The sequence below is a fragment of the Cydia strobilella genome, chromosome 9, assembly GCF_947568885.1.
Source record: "Cydia strobilella chromosome 9, ilCydStro3.1, whole genome shotgun sequence".
In the NCBI taxonomy this organism is placed as follows: domain Eukaryota; kingdom Metazoa; phylum Arthropoda; class Insecta; order Lepidoptera; family Tortricidae; genus Cydia; species Cydia strobilella.
In genome coordinates, this window is record NC_086049.1 from 17,424,466 (window position 1) to 17,444,226 (window position 19,761).

Genomic DNA, 19,761 nt, shown 5'->3' on the forward strand with positions numbered 1-19,761 from the left:
CACCATATTTTAACAAAACAACGCCTGTATTTTAGAATTAATTATTCTTGCAAATAAAGAATCTTTATCTTATCTTATCATAGGAAATTCGCAACGAGTGGCGTATAAAAAATAAAAAAATTTGCTTATTATAGCACAGGGTATCGTAATGGAGCACCAGGTGTACTGTAAAAACAATAAACTGACCAAACATAATAATGTATATACCTAACGGTTTCTTGTAGGACGTTCGGATGTACCTTCCACGCATAGATGTTTATTTAATAATAATAAAATTTCTTTATTTCGGACAAATGCATCCATAGAGTGTTAGTACTTACAGAGCATACAAATTTAACAGCTAAATTTCTCTTTACCTTTATATGCCTATATTATGTTTTTTACAATAAAGACCAATTAAAAAACACCGCAGTAAGTGTTTAATAAATTAAATAAAGGAATGGCAGGATCTACAAACATTTGAAATGAAACTGAAATAATATTTACAGTACATCTGGTGCTACATTACGACACCGGTGCTATAATAAGCACATTACGTAACTACGTCGAAAATTTAAAGGGCCATAAGTACTGTAAAACGTTATACGATACACGTGCGAATAGGTAATTCGCTTTTATCGTAAATGACTATTTATTAGTAAGCCCTATTATTCCATCAAAGAATACTTTGGTAGAGCTTTAGATTAAATTAATATTTTACATTTACAATCATACATCGGGGTGTTGGTGCGGGAATGATTTCGTGTGTGTGTGTGAACTTTGTTTATTGTAAAATCAAAATATGAATTAAAAAATAGGTAATAAGCTCCAAATGTGTTTAGAAATGTTAAAATAACTAGTATCGGTTTTTAAAATTTTTACCTAATTTTTGGCTAGTGAAAAACATTCCCGCACCAAAAACCCCGATTTATGGTTTTAATATATTAACTCTTTGTGTTTTCTTTTGTATATCTTCTGTTTTGACATATTTTTTTAATTTTATTGACAAGCTCAAATTAACTGATAAATAATATATTTATTTTATATTTATGTTCATTTATGTTGTTATTTAGATTCTACTCGAAAATGTAGAATCTAAATAACAAACACACATACAATTTAAAATGTGTCGATCTCGCGCGCCTTAAAGCTCTTGCACAGCCAGAGTCAGGGGCATTGCATGCATGCACTGCCCTCACCCCAGCTTGGTACATTGCTAGATAACGACTCCTTAAGAATAGCAGTGGCACTCCGATTGGGGACCAGTGTGTGCGAGGCTCATCGCTGCAGATGCGGAGCAATGGTAGAAGCCAATGGACACCATGGTTTGAGCTGCCAAAGGTGCGCGGGGCGATTTCCTAGGCACCAATCCATCAACGAGTTAATACGAAGGGCAATGGTGTCGGCTAGCGTGCCATGCATATTGGAGCCCCCTGGCTTGAGCCGTACGGACGGGAAAAGGCCGGACGGACTGACCTTGATTCCATGGCGGAGGGGGCGTTGTCTCTTGTGGGACGCGACTTGTGTAAGCACCTTTGCCGCGTCCCACCTGAGGCAAACCTCACGGTGTGCTGGCTCGGCGGCGGAATCCGCCGCCAAGCTAAAGCACACCAAATACTCCGCCCTGGAATCAAGCTATGACTTCGTGCCGGTGGCAATAGAAACCGCGGGGCCCTGGCGCTCTGAGGCTCGGCGTCTGATTGAACTGGGGAGGCGTCTACGGGAGAGGGGCTGCGACCCCCGCTCTGGATCGTACCTGGTTCAACTGATCTCAATTGCAGTGCAGCGAGGGAATGCTGCAGGCATCATGGGAACTTTTGAGCCGGGTACGATGCAGGGTGGAGGCGCATATTAGACGTTTAGTTTATTAGTTTTAGATTATTAGTTTTAATTATTGTTGTTTATTATTTAAAACTAAGCTAAACCTATGGGGTATAAATTATTTCTTTTTACTATATTTTTAATTGTAATGGATTTGTACTCTTTTGTATTTTGTACTTAAATAATTTTGACATTACCAGTGGTGTAATGTTCAATATAAATATATTTGCATGCATTGTACTATGTTTTTATATGCAAATAAACTATTGATTGATTGTTTGCTTGATTGATCCGCAATAATCGATGACGTATAGCCTAAGATACGTTATTATATGGTCGACCTTCACCGATACGACTGACGGATGAAACTTATATTTTAAGAAAGAAAATATGTTCCTGAACATAAATAAATCGGGTTGCCAAAAGAAATATGGTCAAGCCTATGAGGGCTACCGTTTTTGTGCTCACCAGTTGGCGCCACTGTAGATGTAGGTCCATAAGAACAGAACTCAAAATTCTTCTATGCTTATTTTTATAAAATCAATACGTTCTGATATACACAAAGGTATTTTAACGTCTAAATGAGTATTTTTTTCAACCTGTTTAATTTTTCATATATTTTAGTTGGCACTTTTTTAAACCACTAACATTTATTGAGCTATATCTATTATTTACCATGATTAATTAAAGATTGACAAAGATTTACCACAATTATGAATAAGGAGTGAAAATGCCAGCGCCATCTACCGGGTCCAATTAATTTTTCAAACCATCCACGCAGTGGCATACTCAAACCTTCTCCGGAATATAACAAACACTTTTCATAAAACCGCATCAAAATCGGTTCCGCCAAACGCGAAATAATCGCGAACAAACATACAGATCAAACTGAGAGCCTCCTATTTTTTGAAGGCGGTTAAGAGGCCGGTGTCGATTTTAGTCGCAAAAATGTAAAATTGATAGATTTAGTCCGTGAAATTTTACACCTTTTGTTACCTAATTGAAATAACAAGTACTGGTTTCTATTAGCACGTCTTCTTATCTTACCTTTTATGAGATCAGTTTTTTGAAAACAGACTCACTGAATTAGTAATGTTTGCTTTTCTGATGGACGTTTAGGTAAACGCGCGTAAAGCACTGATTTTGTCGCTCTTATTTGTAAATTTCGTAAAGTTTGGACTGCTAAACATGGTAATTTTGTATTACACATATCCTGTACTTGACGTTTATCACACTACATTTTTTTTTATGACTTTGAAGTAGTGTAAATGAAAGTTAGACGAAATCAATTTTCTCCAGAAATTACTTCAAAACAAGTGACAATTTCTCTGAAAATCGACTTAATTTCAACGTAATTTTGATACTTAAACAATCTACAACATTTGCTGAAACTATACTTATACATCAATTTGTATAATTTACCACCATGATTTTTTGATGAATTTTTAAAAACTGCTCCTTCTCTTCATGCATTACCGGTCACGCACGCTCGCGACCTCATTATTAAAAGGCAAGATGAGAAGACGTGCTAATAGAAATCAATACTTGTTATTTAGATATTACGTAACAAAACGTGTATAATTTCAACGACTAAATCTATCAATTTTACATTTTTGCTCCAAAATCGACTACGGCCTCTTACGGAGGCGTCGGAGGCAAATAACTACCGCCCTAATTCGCTCCTACCAATTTCAGCAAAAATATTTGATATGTCAATGTGTTATCGATTGTACTCGTTTTGCGAGAAATACAACGTAGATATTTCTCGCAAAACGAGTACAATATGTTGTATGTTGTCGTTGCTGAATGACGTAGCATTTTAACTGATTACGATTTGGACGGGTTATGATTTTATCATTACATAATTATGTATGAGGCCAACCGGAATAAATGCGTCACTTGAGGTACATGCGTCTTTAAAGGTTTCTTCTAAGCGAAACATTTTAGAGCTATTGCAACACTCTTTGTTCGAAGTGTGGTCACTGAACTTTTAATTCAGATGGCTATAATAAGTAGTAATCTATTTATGAAAAGTGTCCATCAAAAAACAGTAATTAGGCGGCGCCACCATACACCGAAATACTACCAAAAACAACCTACGTAATTTGGTCGGGTTATTTGTTGCCTTATATGGTTCATGTTATACTAATGTCCCAGAGCCTAACTAGCGCCACCAGAGAGGTTAGGAACTATTATTTAAAGCTGAAAGCGGTCACTTTTGCAACAATTCTGCCATAAGAGATTGGCATCCTTTCTATAACATCCATAGTGTCAAGATTGTCACAATCATCTACTTACTAAATATTGCTTGCATTTTAGTTTTATCAACTATGAACGACACGCGTCTATTATTAATAAAAGGTCATTGGTAGCTATATATATATGAGTGGGTATTGGGAGTCCCAATACCCACTCCCAATTTGGGACCGTGCACGATGGCTGCGTCGCCTTATCGCCTAGTGGTGGCAACGTTGCATTCGCTGTCAAATAATGAGCGCAACAAAATAAAGATTATTCCTAAACAATATTTACTATAATGCACTTAACAATGTGCGGAATCTTTTTATTTTTAATGTTAAATACACTGGGTTTTTGCTTTACTGAAAATAGTAAGAAATATCTGTGTATTTTATATTATTCGGTCAATTTTCATCGTTGTTGTTTCGGTACAAATTCAATGAAAAAAAGGATGTTTCATTATGTTTTGATGGACCACTTGGTGATCCTCTTCCTGGGGATACGTATGATGCTTGCAAGTATAAAAACTGCCCTTTTTCACAGGTTTTAATCAAAACATTTCATGTTAAAAATTATGTTGTCCCGCTTAACACAATATCTGTTGTCACAAGGTTGTGACACTTGTGACAGATGACAGATAACCCTACGTGCCAAAAGTATGTTTTTGATGGGATTTCAATAACTGTCGACTTCCGGTTCGAACGCCATCTTGATAGTAGCCTCGTGATTAATTCCTTTGTTTGTTGGTCATTAAAATTGTTTAAAGTGTAATATCGATAGATTTAATATACAGTAATATAATTTGGTAGTGTGCAGTGAATGGAGAATTAATCTCAAAGCGTGTTTAACCACCATTTTGGAGTCAACGGCCGGCAGTCCACGTGCTTCTCGTAAAATCCAGCTATCGGTTTTACAATAACAACAATAACTACCGAACAACGTCGTGCTCTAAGAGCATTTGGTATTTCTACCTCTAACCGTGTCTGGCTAGAGCCCTAGAGGCCCATAATTTTATTTACCGTACACTGGCAGAAGAAAATCAAGAAATATTAATTCGATCCCACGTGGATCCCACTTTGACGTTGGCGAAATCATCGACAGTATCGATGGAGCCATACTACTTAAAGATTGATTGATTGAATAACTGTCATTTTAACTAATATTACAATCACCTAAGATTGCATTTACACGGACTGGATCAAGTTCTGATACTGAAATTCTGCTCTCACAACCTTGATGCTGGCAAAATTGTCCCAATGGACAGATGCCATAAGAACCAAGAACTGAACTGAAGATTGGTACACTGTATTAGCCATCTTATCTTATCTTATCTTGTAGTTTCGGGGGCCCTTACGGATACACTTCGACCCATAGGGATCTTTTGTGCAGTTACCCCCTAGGAAAGATCCGTCCGCTACTCAAGAGCCTTCCCCACCATCTCCATATGCCGGATGATGGACCTTATGGGTAGCTTTTTGAATTCCTTTGGTACCAGGTAGCCTGTTCCAAAGTTCTTCATTCTTTGTCTGGCGAGGGCGTGATATTCACACATAAGGTGTTTCTCTTCCTCTTCGCCACACATACGACAATCGGTGTTGTCAGCGTGCCCCATCTTGGCCAGGATTCCCTTGACCCCATAATGGCCAGTAAACACCCCCGTTATTATTTGGAGTTGCCGTTTGCTAAGTTTCCAAAGCTTTTTGCTCCAACCAGAGTCTACCCCTTGTATAAAGAGCTTTGAGTGCTTTAGACCCGTCAGACTGTCTCATTCTTCCTGGTGTTTGGTCTTAGTAAGGTCTTTGACAGCCGTTGTGATGGTTCCCTGTGAGAGCCCTACGAATGGTTCCGGACCTATAAGGTTGTTTGCAGATCCGGCTCTGGCAAGTTCATCTGCATTTTCATTGCCAATGAATCCCTCGTGCCCTGGGATCCACACCAGTTGCACTTTGTTTTGCCTTCCAAGCTTGTTCAGAGCTTGGATGCCATTGTATACCAGTCTAGAGTCCACTCTAGGCGCCTTAAGCGCTTTGAGTGCAGCTTGACTGTCGCTGAGGATATAGATATTCTTCCCTTGGGTTTGCCTAACTATATTCTCATGTGCACAGGCAATTATAGCGTATGTCTCGGCTTGGAAGACAGTGGCGTAATTGCCCATGCTTATGCTACTACTAAAGTCATTTGCATAGATGCCTGCCCCAGTACCAGAATCTGTCTTGGACCCGTCTGTGTACCATATGATGTCATTTCCATCAGGCATTGGTGCTTCAAGACCTTCGGTCCATTCAGCCCTTGTTGGAACTTTAACATTAAAATTAGCCATACTATTTTATTAACATTCAAGCAAAAATCTGTTTACATACACTAGATAAATGTTTAGCCGTTACGTTGTTAAGCCTGGAATATATGACATAAAAGGCTAATTTGTAGCTCGGCGTCTGTTGGGGAGTAACGACCCCACGGACCCGAGTGCTCCCGAAAGTCGGTCAGGGTCTCCGTCTCCGGCGTGTCTTCGTCGTTCGCGATCCCGGGCATTATTGAACGTATGAAATGAAATGGTAAATTTAAATATTTTAAGATAATTATGAGCTTTTATATCTCTTAACAAGGCCGATTTGATAAGTTATAGGTAGGTAGGTAAGCACATTCTTTCTTTGAATAAGTGTAGTGCCTGAATTTTATTAATTATGTTAGGCCAAAAAATAGGTCAAGTGAAGATTAATAAACATTTTTTTTTGGAAAAAGTTTATGTTAAAAGAGCTGCAAATAATGAAGGGGTAATTCATTTTGCGCATGGAGTATTAAATAACATTATCCATCTAACTAAAAAAAATGACTTAATAAAATAACATCTAGGTTTTATTCGGTCTTTCTTTACAAACCGCACTCCTATCTTAATACAAAAGTCAACAAGGAAATGAATTAGGATTATTCACATTTAAATCATATGACATGAACAGACAAGGAAAGCTATATAAAACTTGTTTTTCTGTTTTCTTACAAAGGAAAGCTTTGACAGTTTGAAATTCTCAAAGGAGGCCAGTGGTTAATACCAAACTCATAATAACACTTTTAATAAAATATTAGTTGATCTGTTCCAGTAAATTAAACTAGTGTGCGTGAACTGTGTTTTTGATGGTTTAAATTAACCGTGGTACTAATAATATTAAGACGTAACACCCGCTTATCGGCCGTTTGATAGGCCGGTTTACGAACGATAAACAAATGTTTGCTTAGTAATCGTGATATTAATGTCTGTATTTAACTAGTCACTACACTACGCGTTTTTAAATAACAACGTATATAAAAGAATCCAACATAACAAGATTCAACAGACCAGAGTAGCCATTACTAGCAGTAGCAAGCTAAAACATAATTTGTATTAAGATGGTGTTTCTTACGATAGTGACATTGACAGTCGTTGTAAGTGTACTTCTGTATTATTACTTCACAAGAACGTTCTCTTATTGGAAGGACCGAAATGTTGCCGGACCGAAACCTATACCGTTTTTTGGAAACATGTATAAATCCGCTTTGCGCTACGATACACAGGGTGGACTTTATAAAATCATTTACGATAGTTTCCCAAGAGAGAAAGTGGTGGGAATATTCAGGATGACATCTCCAACGGTCATAGTACGAGACCTTGACCTTTTAAAGCATATTTTGGTAAAAGATTTCGACAATTTTGTGGATCGAGGCTTGGAGTTCAGCAAAGAAGGGCTAGGACAAAACCTGTTTCACTCCGACGGGGAGACATGGCGAGGACTGAGAAGTCGATTTTCACCCATATTTACAAATTCAAAGCTGAAGAACATGATGTATTTGCTCACCGATCGAGCTGATAAGTTCGTTGATTACGTAAGTGAGACTATATCGACGACTCCCGAGCAGAATATCCATGGATTGTTGCAAAAGTACACAATGTCAACGATATCTGCATGCGCCTTCGGTTTGGAAATAGACACCTGTCGTGGAGATATTCAAGCTTTAACAAGAGTGGATAAGGAAATATTTACCCCTTCTTTTACTTTTGAGTTGGACATGCTGTTCCCTGGTATCCTTAAAAAGTTAAATATGTCCATATTCCCGGCGTACATGAAGAATTTTTTTAAAGAGCTTGTTGATTCTATAACTACTGAAAGAAACGGGAAGCCATCAAATAGAAAAGACTTTATGGATTTGATGTTAGAATTGAAGAATAAAAAACAAGTTGAAGTGGCCAAAAAGGGCGATAATGGAGAAGCCGTTACGGTTGAGATAACTAAAAGTGTAATGGAATCACAAGCCTTTGTATTTTACGCTGCCGGTTATGAGACCTCAGCTTCGACCATGGGTTTCATGTTGTACCGCCTAGCATTGGACACTAAAATACAGGACAGATTAAGAAATGAGATAGATGAATACCTCGAGAGACATGGTGGCAAAATAGAACTGGATGCTTTAAATGAGTTACAATATTTAGATCAAGTTTTTAGTGAAACTCTCAGGATGTACCCGATAGTGGACCATTTACTACGGAAGGCTGCAAACGATTACGAATTACCGGGAACGAACGTCAAAGTAGCTAAAGGTCAAGTTGTGATCACATCTGTTATGGGTATTCATCACGATGAGAAGTACTACCCAGAACCGGAGAAGTTTGATCCCGAACGGTTTTCTCCAGAAAATGTAGCTGACCGGCATTCCTGTGCGTATATGCCCTTTGGCCTTGGACCGCGACATTGCATTGGTAAGTAAAAAAACTTGTTATATAACTTTTTTAAACAAACAAGTACAAAATACTTTTAAACAAATAGTTTTTAATCACGCTGTTAATTTCTAGCTTTACATTTATTTTTGCGTGTACATACTTCCATGATTTTTTTTTTCAATTCTGGCGAAAGGAAACAAAAAATCAACGCATAGAACAATAATAGTTCTAAGCATGTTGTAAGGACGTGTCGCGGTAAAACTTTTAATGTCATTGCGATGTTTTTTGTCATTTGAAAATGTTCTAATGTGATAATTAAATACATATTCAACAGGATTTAGCTATGTTTTAATAAATTTCACATCTGTTTCAACTATTTCTCTCTATTTCAGGAATGCGGTTTGCTCGCGTTCAGTCATATGTGTGTATAATCAGCTTTCTCTCAAAGTTCCGACTGGAAGCTAGCAAGAACACCGTTCACTCCTTTTCAAGCAACCCATATCGAACCGTGTTCGGTCCTAACAAGCTCCTGTACGTGAATGTTTACCCGCGGTAGGACCTCTATTTATAAATCGTAATGGAGCATCAGATGAACTGTAAGAACAATAAACTGATCAAACATAATATGTATATAGCGAACGGTTTCTTGTAGGATGTTCGGATGTACCTTCCACGCATAGATATAGGTATATTTATAGAGTATAAAAACGTAACACCTAATTCTCTTTACCTTTATTCTATATGCCTATTTTTTTTTTAAGTTAAATTCAAAACAGTCGGACAGAATGCTCGCAGTAATCTTAGAAATAAGAATGACAATGAAATGAAACTAAAAAAAAACATACTAAATTGTTGCCATGTTTAAGCACTTTACGTAAAAATGTGACAGTTACGTAGGAAGTGGCGCCCTCATTTATTTTCTACAATTGCTTGTGGGACTATAAAAGTAGTTTTAGATATTTTGACAAGAGTTTAAATAACACCGCAGTAAGGTTGTTTAATAAATTAAATAAAGGAATGCCAGGATTAAAAACATTTGAAAGAAAACTGAAATAATATTTACAGTACATCTGGTGCTACATTAATACACCTTTATAATAAGCACATTACGTAACAACGTCGAAAATTTAAAGGGCCATATGTACTTCGTGTAAAACGTTGTTGTTGTGATGACTATTTATTAGCAAGCCCTATTATTCCATCAAAGAATACTTTGCTAGAGATTTAGATTAAATTAATATGTGGTATTTTCTATAAAAAGGGACCTTATTGTTGATGGCGCTTACGCCATTATAAACGTTGCTCCGATATGAATACATTGCCGCGCGACGCTGTGCGGCGTAAGCGCCATCGGCAATAATGTCCCTTTTCATAGAAAATGCCCCGATATTTTACATTTATAATAATACGTTTTTGGTGCGGAAATGATTTCATGTATTTATAACTTTGTTTATTGTAAAATAATTACCAAACCATGAATTTAAAAAACCGGCAAAGTGCGAGTCGGACTCGCGCACGAAAGGTTCCGTACCATTATTTATAAAAATGGCAAAAAACACTTGTTGTATCGGAGCCCCCTTAAATATTTATTTCTGTTTTTTAGTATTTGTTGTTATAGCCGAGCGGCAACAGAAAAACATCATCTGTGAAAATATCAACTTTACTGTCTAACTATCACGGTTCATGAGATACAGCCCGGTGACAGACGGACAGACAGACAGACGGACGGACAGCGGAGTCTTAGTAATAGGGTCCCGTTTTACCCTTTGGGTACGGAACCCTAAAAATAGGTAGTAAAATCGGTAGGTGGTTTTGTTATTAAAATAGGTAGTAAGCTCCAAATGTGCTTAGATAGTTAAAATAGTATCGGTTTTTACAGTTTTTACCTAATTTTTGGCTAGGTGTAATACATTTCCGCACAAAAACTTTAATGTATGTTTATAATAACTCTGTTTATGTGTTCTCTTTTATATTTCTTCTGTTTTTAACTTATTTTTTTAATTTTATTGACAATCTCGAATTAACCGATATTTTTTAATATATTAATTTTATCTCGAAAATGTAGAATCTCAATAACAAACACAATTGTACCATTTAAAACTAAACTAAACCTATCTTAACCTATGGGGTCTAAATTATATCTACAAATAATTTAATATACATGTAATTTTTTTTACTATATTTTTAATAGTAATGGATTTTTATTCTTTTGATATTTGTAAGTACTTAATTAATTTTGACGTTACCGGTGGTGTTATGTTCGATATAAATGTTTTTGCATGCATTGTACTCGTACCTACTATGTTTTATATGCAAATAAACTATTGACTGATTGATTGCTTGCTTGATTGATCCGTAATAATCGTACGACGACAGATATCAAGTAGAAAACCACATCAATCCATTGCTTCCATTGTTGAATTTTTTATTTTGTAAGCTGTTATTTATTTTTTAATTTAGTTGTAATGTACTTTTGACAATTCAAAAGAGATTGTAAAATCCTACTTGATTAAATGAAATTAATATTCTATTTTATTCTATCATTTCACTGGCGGGTGACGCTCATCCCGAATCACAGTAGACTATATACTCTAAAGGGCACCTGGTATCTAGAGGTTTTAACGACTTTACTGTCGGGTTTTATAATAAACTAGCTTTTGCCCGCGACTTCGTCTGCGTAGACTTAGTAACAGCAGCTAAAGTAAGTATAGCGCCTGGAAAAATTCTCATAGCAATCATTCAATTTGAGCATATTATGCACACAAATTAGCAGGCATTTCATTAATTATCTCAATTCCACCCCGCTTTTTACTTTCTTAAAGGATGATTTTCGTGATAAAAACTATCCTATGTCCTTCTCAGGGACTCAACCTATCTCTATGCCAAATTTCATTCAGGACCATCGGCTTCACAGGCAGGGTCACTACCTACTAGGCCAGACCGGTCGTCAAATATAGAGTGTTCCTTCTCGCGGGCCGGCCAATAAGGGCAAGCCCTCCGGTCCCAGTACTCCCAACGTACCACCATAACGCCATATAGGATGGTGGTCTTTGAAGAAAGCACCAGGTTACGGGATTCAAGGAAAGATGGCTAATGCTCCCCTCAGAGTTCCTTTCGAAACTCCCTCCTCATAATCCTCCTCTACTTTATTCCCTTCTTGCTCCTGGTAGTGTCCCTCTCCCTTCGCCTCATAAACCAAATGGACCGTTAACAACAAGATTTTTATCAATGTGAGTTGGTGGTGTGAATGAGGGCATAGAGTAACTTATACTAGAGCGGTACTGTCATAGTAAATTTTGTAACCCCAGTAAAGTCACTGCCATCTGTCAAATCATTTATTTCATTTATTTCAAATGTATTTAAATATGGATAAATGATTTTTTTTATTTGCATTAATTATTTTTATGATTTTGACCCATGTTCTTTCACTGATATGCGTTAAAATTGTTAAATAACAAACGAAACCGTCAACGCCATCTATACGACAGTAGGCCAAAGCTAGTAGCGCCCTCTGAACGAGAATCAAATTTTCTTGATTTTCGAGGCACGTTTTTTCCTTAGACTGTATCCATCTATTACGGAGTTATATCTATCTTTGATGAGGGTGAAGAATCAGGCAAGTGACAACCAGTCTACAAAGCCCAAAGCAACACTGGATAACAATCCAAGGTAACTAAGGGACTATAGCGACCCGCCCCGGCTTCGCACGGGTTTATGCGCCTGCCTCAAGAATCACTATTGATAGGTAGGTGAAAACCGCATGAAAATCCGTTCAGTGTTTGAGTTTATCGCGAACATAAGTACATACACACAAATTTCTGATTATTCAGGCAATGTATCACAATGTATGCACCTAACAAATGGGTTATAATTTTTTTTTGTGGTACATTTTAAACTTATACTAGGTTCGCCAAACTTACGTTTAACGGCGAAATGATGCACTCATTTTCAACGTTAGTACCTTAATCTAAATTAAATGATTAACTTATTATATTACTAAGTTATATTATATATTACTAACTTATATGTGCTTATTATTACTAAAGCCCGACCAGAAATATATGATCATTGTCAAGAGGGCGCTGTTATTCTCATGTATGTGGTGACAGTTCAGTTTAGTATGAAAAATTTAGTTCCAATGAAATTCCGCAACATGACGCGTGATCTGGGGGCACGGTCGTGCCCCCGCCAAGACGAGACAAAGGGCAAAAGGCAGTGCATATCTTTTCTCGGCACGTTTCGCCGTATTTTCGAACCCTCGTAGTCATATATTCCTGGTCAGGCTTTAATAATTGCTAATAATAATAAAGAAAATAGCGCCATCTCTATTTTACGACAGAAAGTAGATACGCAACATTAACTCCACGGAGGTCTGTAATCTACACTAAGCGCACTAAACGCTTCCGTGGTTCGTGAATTCCGTAATAGATGGCGCTGTGGTCAAATTTGATTACAGGTATTGCTGAGTTTACAAGACAAATTATCGTTCTTTCCATTTAGACAAGAAAATCCAAATTTACATTAAGTAACGGCCCGATACGTCAAATATTGCGTATAGATACGATATAGAATAGATATGTCAGTGTCAAAAGTGACGTTTCTTCATCTTATAATTTGGATTTGTTGTCTACAACCCTATTGCTTACTTTTATCTTCTCTTTCTTTGTGTAGACAATTCTTATTGGAGCTGTGTAGTTTTATTTCATTAGTATTGTTATTTGTATGTCTTTCCCATCACGGAACAGTGGTGCTCCGGACCTTTGGGAGGCGTGCGTGGAGCCGAAGCCAACACGTAGATGCTCTTTTGACACTAATGAAATGTAAGGGGTACACCGTACACCGAGCGGATGCTGCCCTTGCCCGTGTCATGGGACGCACGCAGTTGCAGCACCCGCCAGGGTGTAAGGACTATTGAGAGTTGATGGAATCTAAAATGAAGGTTATTGGGTCAAAGCGATGGACTTAGTACTGAGCTAAGGGAAAAAAGGCCTGCCTAATAAAACGGTATGCAATTTTATTTCCGGCAGACGGTGGCTCACCCTCACAAGATGGGCCCCCACGAAACGCGACATCTAGGATCGCTCAAGGGCAACACCGGTGTTAGCGGCTCAGGGGTGTCGAGAGGTGTGTGCTGCTTTCTACCCAGTGGCTGTTAACAGCTACTGTGCCAACTCACGTCATCATATTTCACTTCCACCTTTTTTTTTTGTCGGATTGGGAATGCACTTACGCACGGTGTGTGGGACTCGCCGCTCCTTTTCCCTCCCTTGGCGAGAGGGGGGGAGAATTGGCCCTACCCACTAAACCCACTCCGGCGTTTCACCCTCTTAGCCGTTCGTGAGGGCGCACTGGGATCGATAACATTCCACCACGGCGCCCTCCGTCACTTCCACCCCTGGAGCTTATACTCTGGCTGGCCGGTTGTTAAGGCAAGCCAGAGGCAGAGAATCCTGAATTATTATTGCTATTTTATTTTGACGATCATGATATACATTCTTATATTTTTGATATCAACGCAAAGTTATTAGGTAAGTATGTAATTGTTTTTAATAAAATAAATCATCCAATCTAATCTAATAACTTCAACTATCGGCTCGCTTTATAATAATTTATCAATTAATTAGGTAGATAGTGTTTATAATGCTGAATTATGTGTATCTCACTTACCTTAATGTTATTAAATTAAATTCAATTCAAATAATTTATTTCGGAAACATAATCTCCATAGTTGTTAGTAACAAAAGTTTACTTAGAGCTAGTGTTAGTACCTTCAATTAATATTTTATTTATTTATTTTATTTCATTTTATTTATTAGGAAAACTTACAGCTGAAGTAACACGTTAGGTAATAACATAGAAGCAGTGAGCCAATTACAAGTTTCCACAGATAGAAACTGCGTAAAGTGCATGGTGTGCGAAATTACAACTAATAATACTTACTAACTTATAAATATACTTTACTTATCTTACTAGAGAGGGAAAATTGGTTTAAACAGTTAACAAGAAGAACAAAAGAGAGAAAAAAGAACAGGATAGAGATACAATGTTGAGTTAACACTTTTTCCACTGTTAACACTTAACAGTGGGAAAAGTCCTGAGTCATTAGCTTACGTATCGAACTAAAGCTATCGCAGAACAGATCGATGAGATCATGATGATTTCAATAAATATAACCTAGAGAGCAATGCAAGCAATGCAAACAAGCGATTAAGCGATTTTATGTTTTCTTTTATATTATGTAATGTTTTGTTTGTTTGTGCTTACGAATAAAATCTTATTCTATTCTATTCTATTCAAAAGGTCCAGTGCTTCTGGAAGCGCCTCTCACATCGATCTGCAATGGTGTTTAGTATGCTGTTTGGGCATCTCTTCACTAAAGATTCCACTCTTTTGCTTAAAATAGCTGCAAAGCTGTCCGTGTGTGCATCGGTAAACATCTGCGATGCACTACAAAATCGCTATTTTTGAAGATCGATGGATTGGTGTCGCAAGAGAAATAAGTACTAGACGAATCGCACTTCTCATTGGCCATTTGACTGCTAGTCAAATCAGTTTCTTTTTTCGAACTGTTAAAACGATTTTGTTACTATGGAATTTATATGAAACACTAGCATGTGACGTCACAATAAAATTACCTCCTCTTTATAGTTTTATACGGGTTTTAAAATATAAATTGTGTCTAAAAATAACTGCTGTCTATGTTTCTCTATTACTGTTCTGGTGCTTTATTTCATGCATGTGTAAAATAATTTATTTTGAATACAGTCAAATATCCTATTTTGTTGTACTCCAAGTTTTATGCGTTGTTCCGGATGGGACACAACTGAAAATATATTAAGTAATGTACTAGACAATTTTTTAGGGTTCCGTAGTCAACTACGCCATGTCCGTCCGAGGCTTTGATCCGTCATCGTTAGTGCTAGAAAGCTGCAATTTGGTATGGAATGCAATAAAATAATGCATGCACTTAAGATTCGCAGATGATAATGAATTATAGTTCTGTTCTCTGAAAACCTTGAAGAATTACAATAGGTTTTATTCACTTAACTTGCAGAGCAAAGACATCCGAGTTGCAAAGCGGATTTCTAGCAGAAATAAATTATCCTGAATTTCTCTGAAAAATTGGAAGTACTAATACAAACGCTTCTATAATACGTAATTTCGCTAATTTGCTGCTGCTTGCTAGCAGCCATAACATATGGAAGTATCAAATAGATTTTTCTAAAAAAAAACAATATTAGTTATCAAATACCAAAATATTTAACAACAATAAGTCAAAGAATTTAGTTTTGAACCCATTTTGTACTTTATCACAGTGACAATAATATAAAGTATCTAGCGACTTTCATATTTATTGTCACTGTGACAAGGTACGAAATGGGTCGGAAATAAATACTGTAACTGTACCGTACTGTACTGTACTATGTACTGCAATAAATACAGTAATTATATAGATACCTGACGGAATTGAAAATGTTGCCGAATTTTTAGAATAACACCCAAAATTTTCATTAAGTGACACTGAAAGTCATAGGTGCGGGTTGTGGCTGTGGGTTGGGCATACATATTTTTAATGGTTGCTTAGAAATGATGCCTGTCCATTTAAAAAAAATTTGGACCCGGGTATGTCCTTAAACTACGTCCAAAAGAGAGGTATGGGCACTGTGAATGACATCTCGCGTGTGGTAGGGCACAGGACAGCGGATGTCATTCCAGATCTAGAGCAGAGCCCAACTGGGGAGGTACCTCCACCTTACAGAAAACCGCAGCCAAATAACACTAGACGCTACTAATAGTGTTGTGTTCCTGCCGGTGAGTAAGGTTGCCAGAGCTCGAGGGTGCGGAATGTTAGGGCAACGCGCATGTAACTCCTCTGGAGTTGCAGGCGTACATAGGCGACCGGTCTGGCCTAGTGGGTAGTGACCCTGCCTGTGAAGCCGATGGTCCTGGGTTCGAATCCCGGTAAGGGCATTTATTTGTGTGATGAGCACAGATATTTGTTCCTGAGTCATGGGTGTTTTCTATATATTTAAGTATTTATATATTATATATATCGTTGTCTGAGTACCCATAACACAAGCCTCCTTGGGCTTACCGTGGGTCTTAGTCAATCTGTGTAAGAATGTCCTATAATATTTATTTATTATAGGCTACGGAGACTGCTTAACATCAGGCGGGCCGTATGCTTGTTTGCCACCGACGTAGTATAAAAAAAATGGCAAAATTGATAAACAGGAAATTCAGTACAATATACAATTAGGCACATAATTTAAACATTTTTATTTTTTACATAATGAATAAATAGTCTTACAATAAAATTATCATAGAGTAACTTATACTAGAGCGGTACTGTCATAGTAAATTTTGTAACCCCAGTAAATTCACTGCCATCTGTCGACACACTTTAAAACTAAAAATAAATATTTAAAAAAATACGATAAAATGTATTTAGATATGGATAAATGATTTTTTTTTTTTGCATTAATTATTTTAATGATTTTGACCCATGTTCTTTCACTGATATGCGTTAAAATTGTTAAATAACAAACGAAACCGTCAACGCCATCTATACGACAGTTGGCAAAAGCTAGTAGCGCCCTCTGAACGAGAATCAAATTCTCTTGATTTTCGAGGCACGTTTTTTCCTTAGACTGTATCCATCTATTACGGAGTTATATCTATCTTTGCAATTATATACTGCAATATATGTCATATCTTATGACAAAGCAATGAAAAAATAATTTAATTTAATTTGTTCTAATACTTCTAGTAATTACAATTCATAAATGGAGGCCCTACCGCGGGTTAATAGTCACGTAGAGGGGCTTGTTAGGAGCGAACACGCCTCGATATGGGTTGTTGGAAAAGGAGCGAACGGTGTTCTTGCCAGCTTCCAGTCGGAACTTTGAGAGCAATCTGATTATACACACATAGGACTGCACGCGAGCAAACCGCATTCCTGAAATAGGTAGAAATAGTTTAAATAGATGTGAAATAATAAAAAAATAGGATTATAAATCTCATAACTTTGAAATGTCAAAAAAATGTCCTTACAACATGTTTAACTATTATTGTCTATTAATTTTATAGGTATTGTTTTTTTTTAATTTCCTTTCCCCACTTTGTATTTTAAAAGAACAAAAATTAAACAATAGCCATCTAAATCATCTCCATTACTTGTTAAAGTAATTTAAAGTAATATGAAATAATCGAAGACATAAAAACGCTCATATAAATTTAAAATACTCTTTAAAATTACCTCTATAGTGACACTGATGTAAGTATATATACACGCAATAATAAATGTAAAGCTACCTACAAATGAACAATGTAATTGAAAATAATTTGTTATAAAAAACCATTGAGAAGGGTTCCATACCATTATCTATAAAAACGGCAAAAAAATCATGTTTGTTGTATGGGAGCCCCCCTTAATTATATTATTCTGTTTTCAGTATTTGTTGTTATAGCGGCAACAGAAATACATTATCTGTGAAAATTTTAACTGTCTAGCTATCAAGGTTCATGAGATACAGCCTGGTGACAGACGGACAGACAGACATACAGATAGACAGCGAAGTCTTAATAATAGGGTCCCGTTTTTACCCTTTGTTTAAATCATAATAAGTTTGTTTACTTACCAATGCAATGTCGCGGTCCAAGGCCAAAGGGCAAATACGCAAAGGAATGCCTGTCAGCTACATTTTCTGGAGTAAACCTCTCGGGATCAAACTTCTCCGGTTCTGGGTAGTACTTCTCATCGTGGTGAATACCCCAAACAGATGCGATCACAATTAGATCTTTAGCTATTGTTACGTTCAATCCCGGTATTTTGTAATCGTTTTCAGCCTTCCGTTGTAAATGGCCCAGTATCGGGTACATCCTGAGAGTTTCACTAAAAACTTGATCTAAATATTGTAACTCATTTAAAGTATCCAGTTCTATTTTTCCTCCATGTTTCTTGAGGTATTCATCTATCTCATTTCTTAATCTGTCCTGTATTTCAGTGTCCAATGCTAGGTGATACAACAGGAAACCCATGGTCGAAGCTGAGGTCTCATAACCAGCAGCGTAAAATATAAAGGCTTGTGCTTCTATTACACTATTAGTTATCTCAATCGTATGAGCTTCTCCATCACCGTCCTTTTTGGTTACTTCAATTTGTTTTTTATTCTTCATTTCCAATATCAAATCCATAAAGTCTTTTCTATTTGATGGCTTTCCGTTTCTTTCAGTAGTTACAGTTTCGACAATCTCCTTAAAAAAATTCGATATGTACGCAGGAAATAAGGACAAATTTAACTTTTTAAGGGCACCAGGGAACAGCATGTCAAACTCAAGAGTATGTTTAGGGATAAATATTGCCTTATCGATTCTTTTTAAAGCTTCAATATCTCCATGAAAGGTGTCTATATCCAAACCGAAGGCGCACGCAGTTATCGTTGACATTGTGTACTTTTGCACCATTCCATGGACGTCCTGCTCGGGTGTCGTCGCTATAATCTCACTTACGTAATCATTGAACTTATCACCTCGATCGTTGAGCAAATACATCATATTCTTCATCTTTGAATTTGTAAATATGGGTGAAAATCGACTTCTTAGTCCTCGCCATGTCTCCCCTTCGGAGTGAAACAGGTTTTGTCCTAGCCCTGTTTTGCTGAACTCCACGCCTCGATTCGCAAAATTGTCGAAATCTTTTACCAAAATGTTCTTTAAAATGTCGAGATCTCGTACAATGAGCGTTGGAGTTGTCATCCTGAACATTCCCACCACTTTCTCTTCTGGGAAACTTTCGTATATGGTTTTAAGGACTCCACTCAGTGTATCGTTGCGCGTAGCGGATTTATATAGGTTTCCAAAAAACGGTATAGGTTTCGGTCCGGCAACATTTCGATCCTCCCAATAAGAGAACGTTCTTGTGAAGTAATAATACAGTAGTGCACTTACAACGACTGCCAATGTCACTACCGTAAGAAACACCATCTTAACACAAATTTTGTTTTATTTTGCTGCTAGTAATGGCTACTCTG

The 19,761-nt window shown here is 37.1% G+C and overlaps 2 protein-coding genes across 2 annotated transcripts; one reads left to right on the forward strand and one right to left on the reverse strand.

Annotated features, from left to right (window-relative positions):
• The first annotated feature begins 7,382 nt into the window (after nt 1–7,382).
• Nucleotides 7,383–9,284, forward strand: LOC134744003 (cytochrome P450 6B2-like). Its single transcript, XM_063677636.1, has 2 exons — nt 7,383–8,767; nt 9,121–9,284. Exons 1-2 carry the CDS (start codon nt 7,423–7,425, stop codon nt 9,282–9,284), a joined length of 1,509 nt encoding a protein of 502 aa, XP_063533706.1. The 5' UTR covers nt 7,383–7,422.
• Nucleotides 9,285–17,393: 8,109 nt separating this feature from the next.
• Nucleotides 17,394–19,761, reverse strand: LOC134744463 (cytochrome P450 6B5-like). Its single transcript, XM_063678279.1, has 2 exons — nt 18,370–19,761; nt 17,394–17,687 (listed from the first exon to the last, which is right to left on the reverse strand). Exons 1-2 carry the CDS (start codon nt 19,712–19,714, stop codon nt 17,524–17,526), a joined length of 1,509 nt encoding a protein of 502 aa, XP_063534349.1. The 5' UTR covers nt 19,715–19,761; the 3' UTR covers nt 17,394–17,523.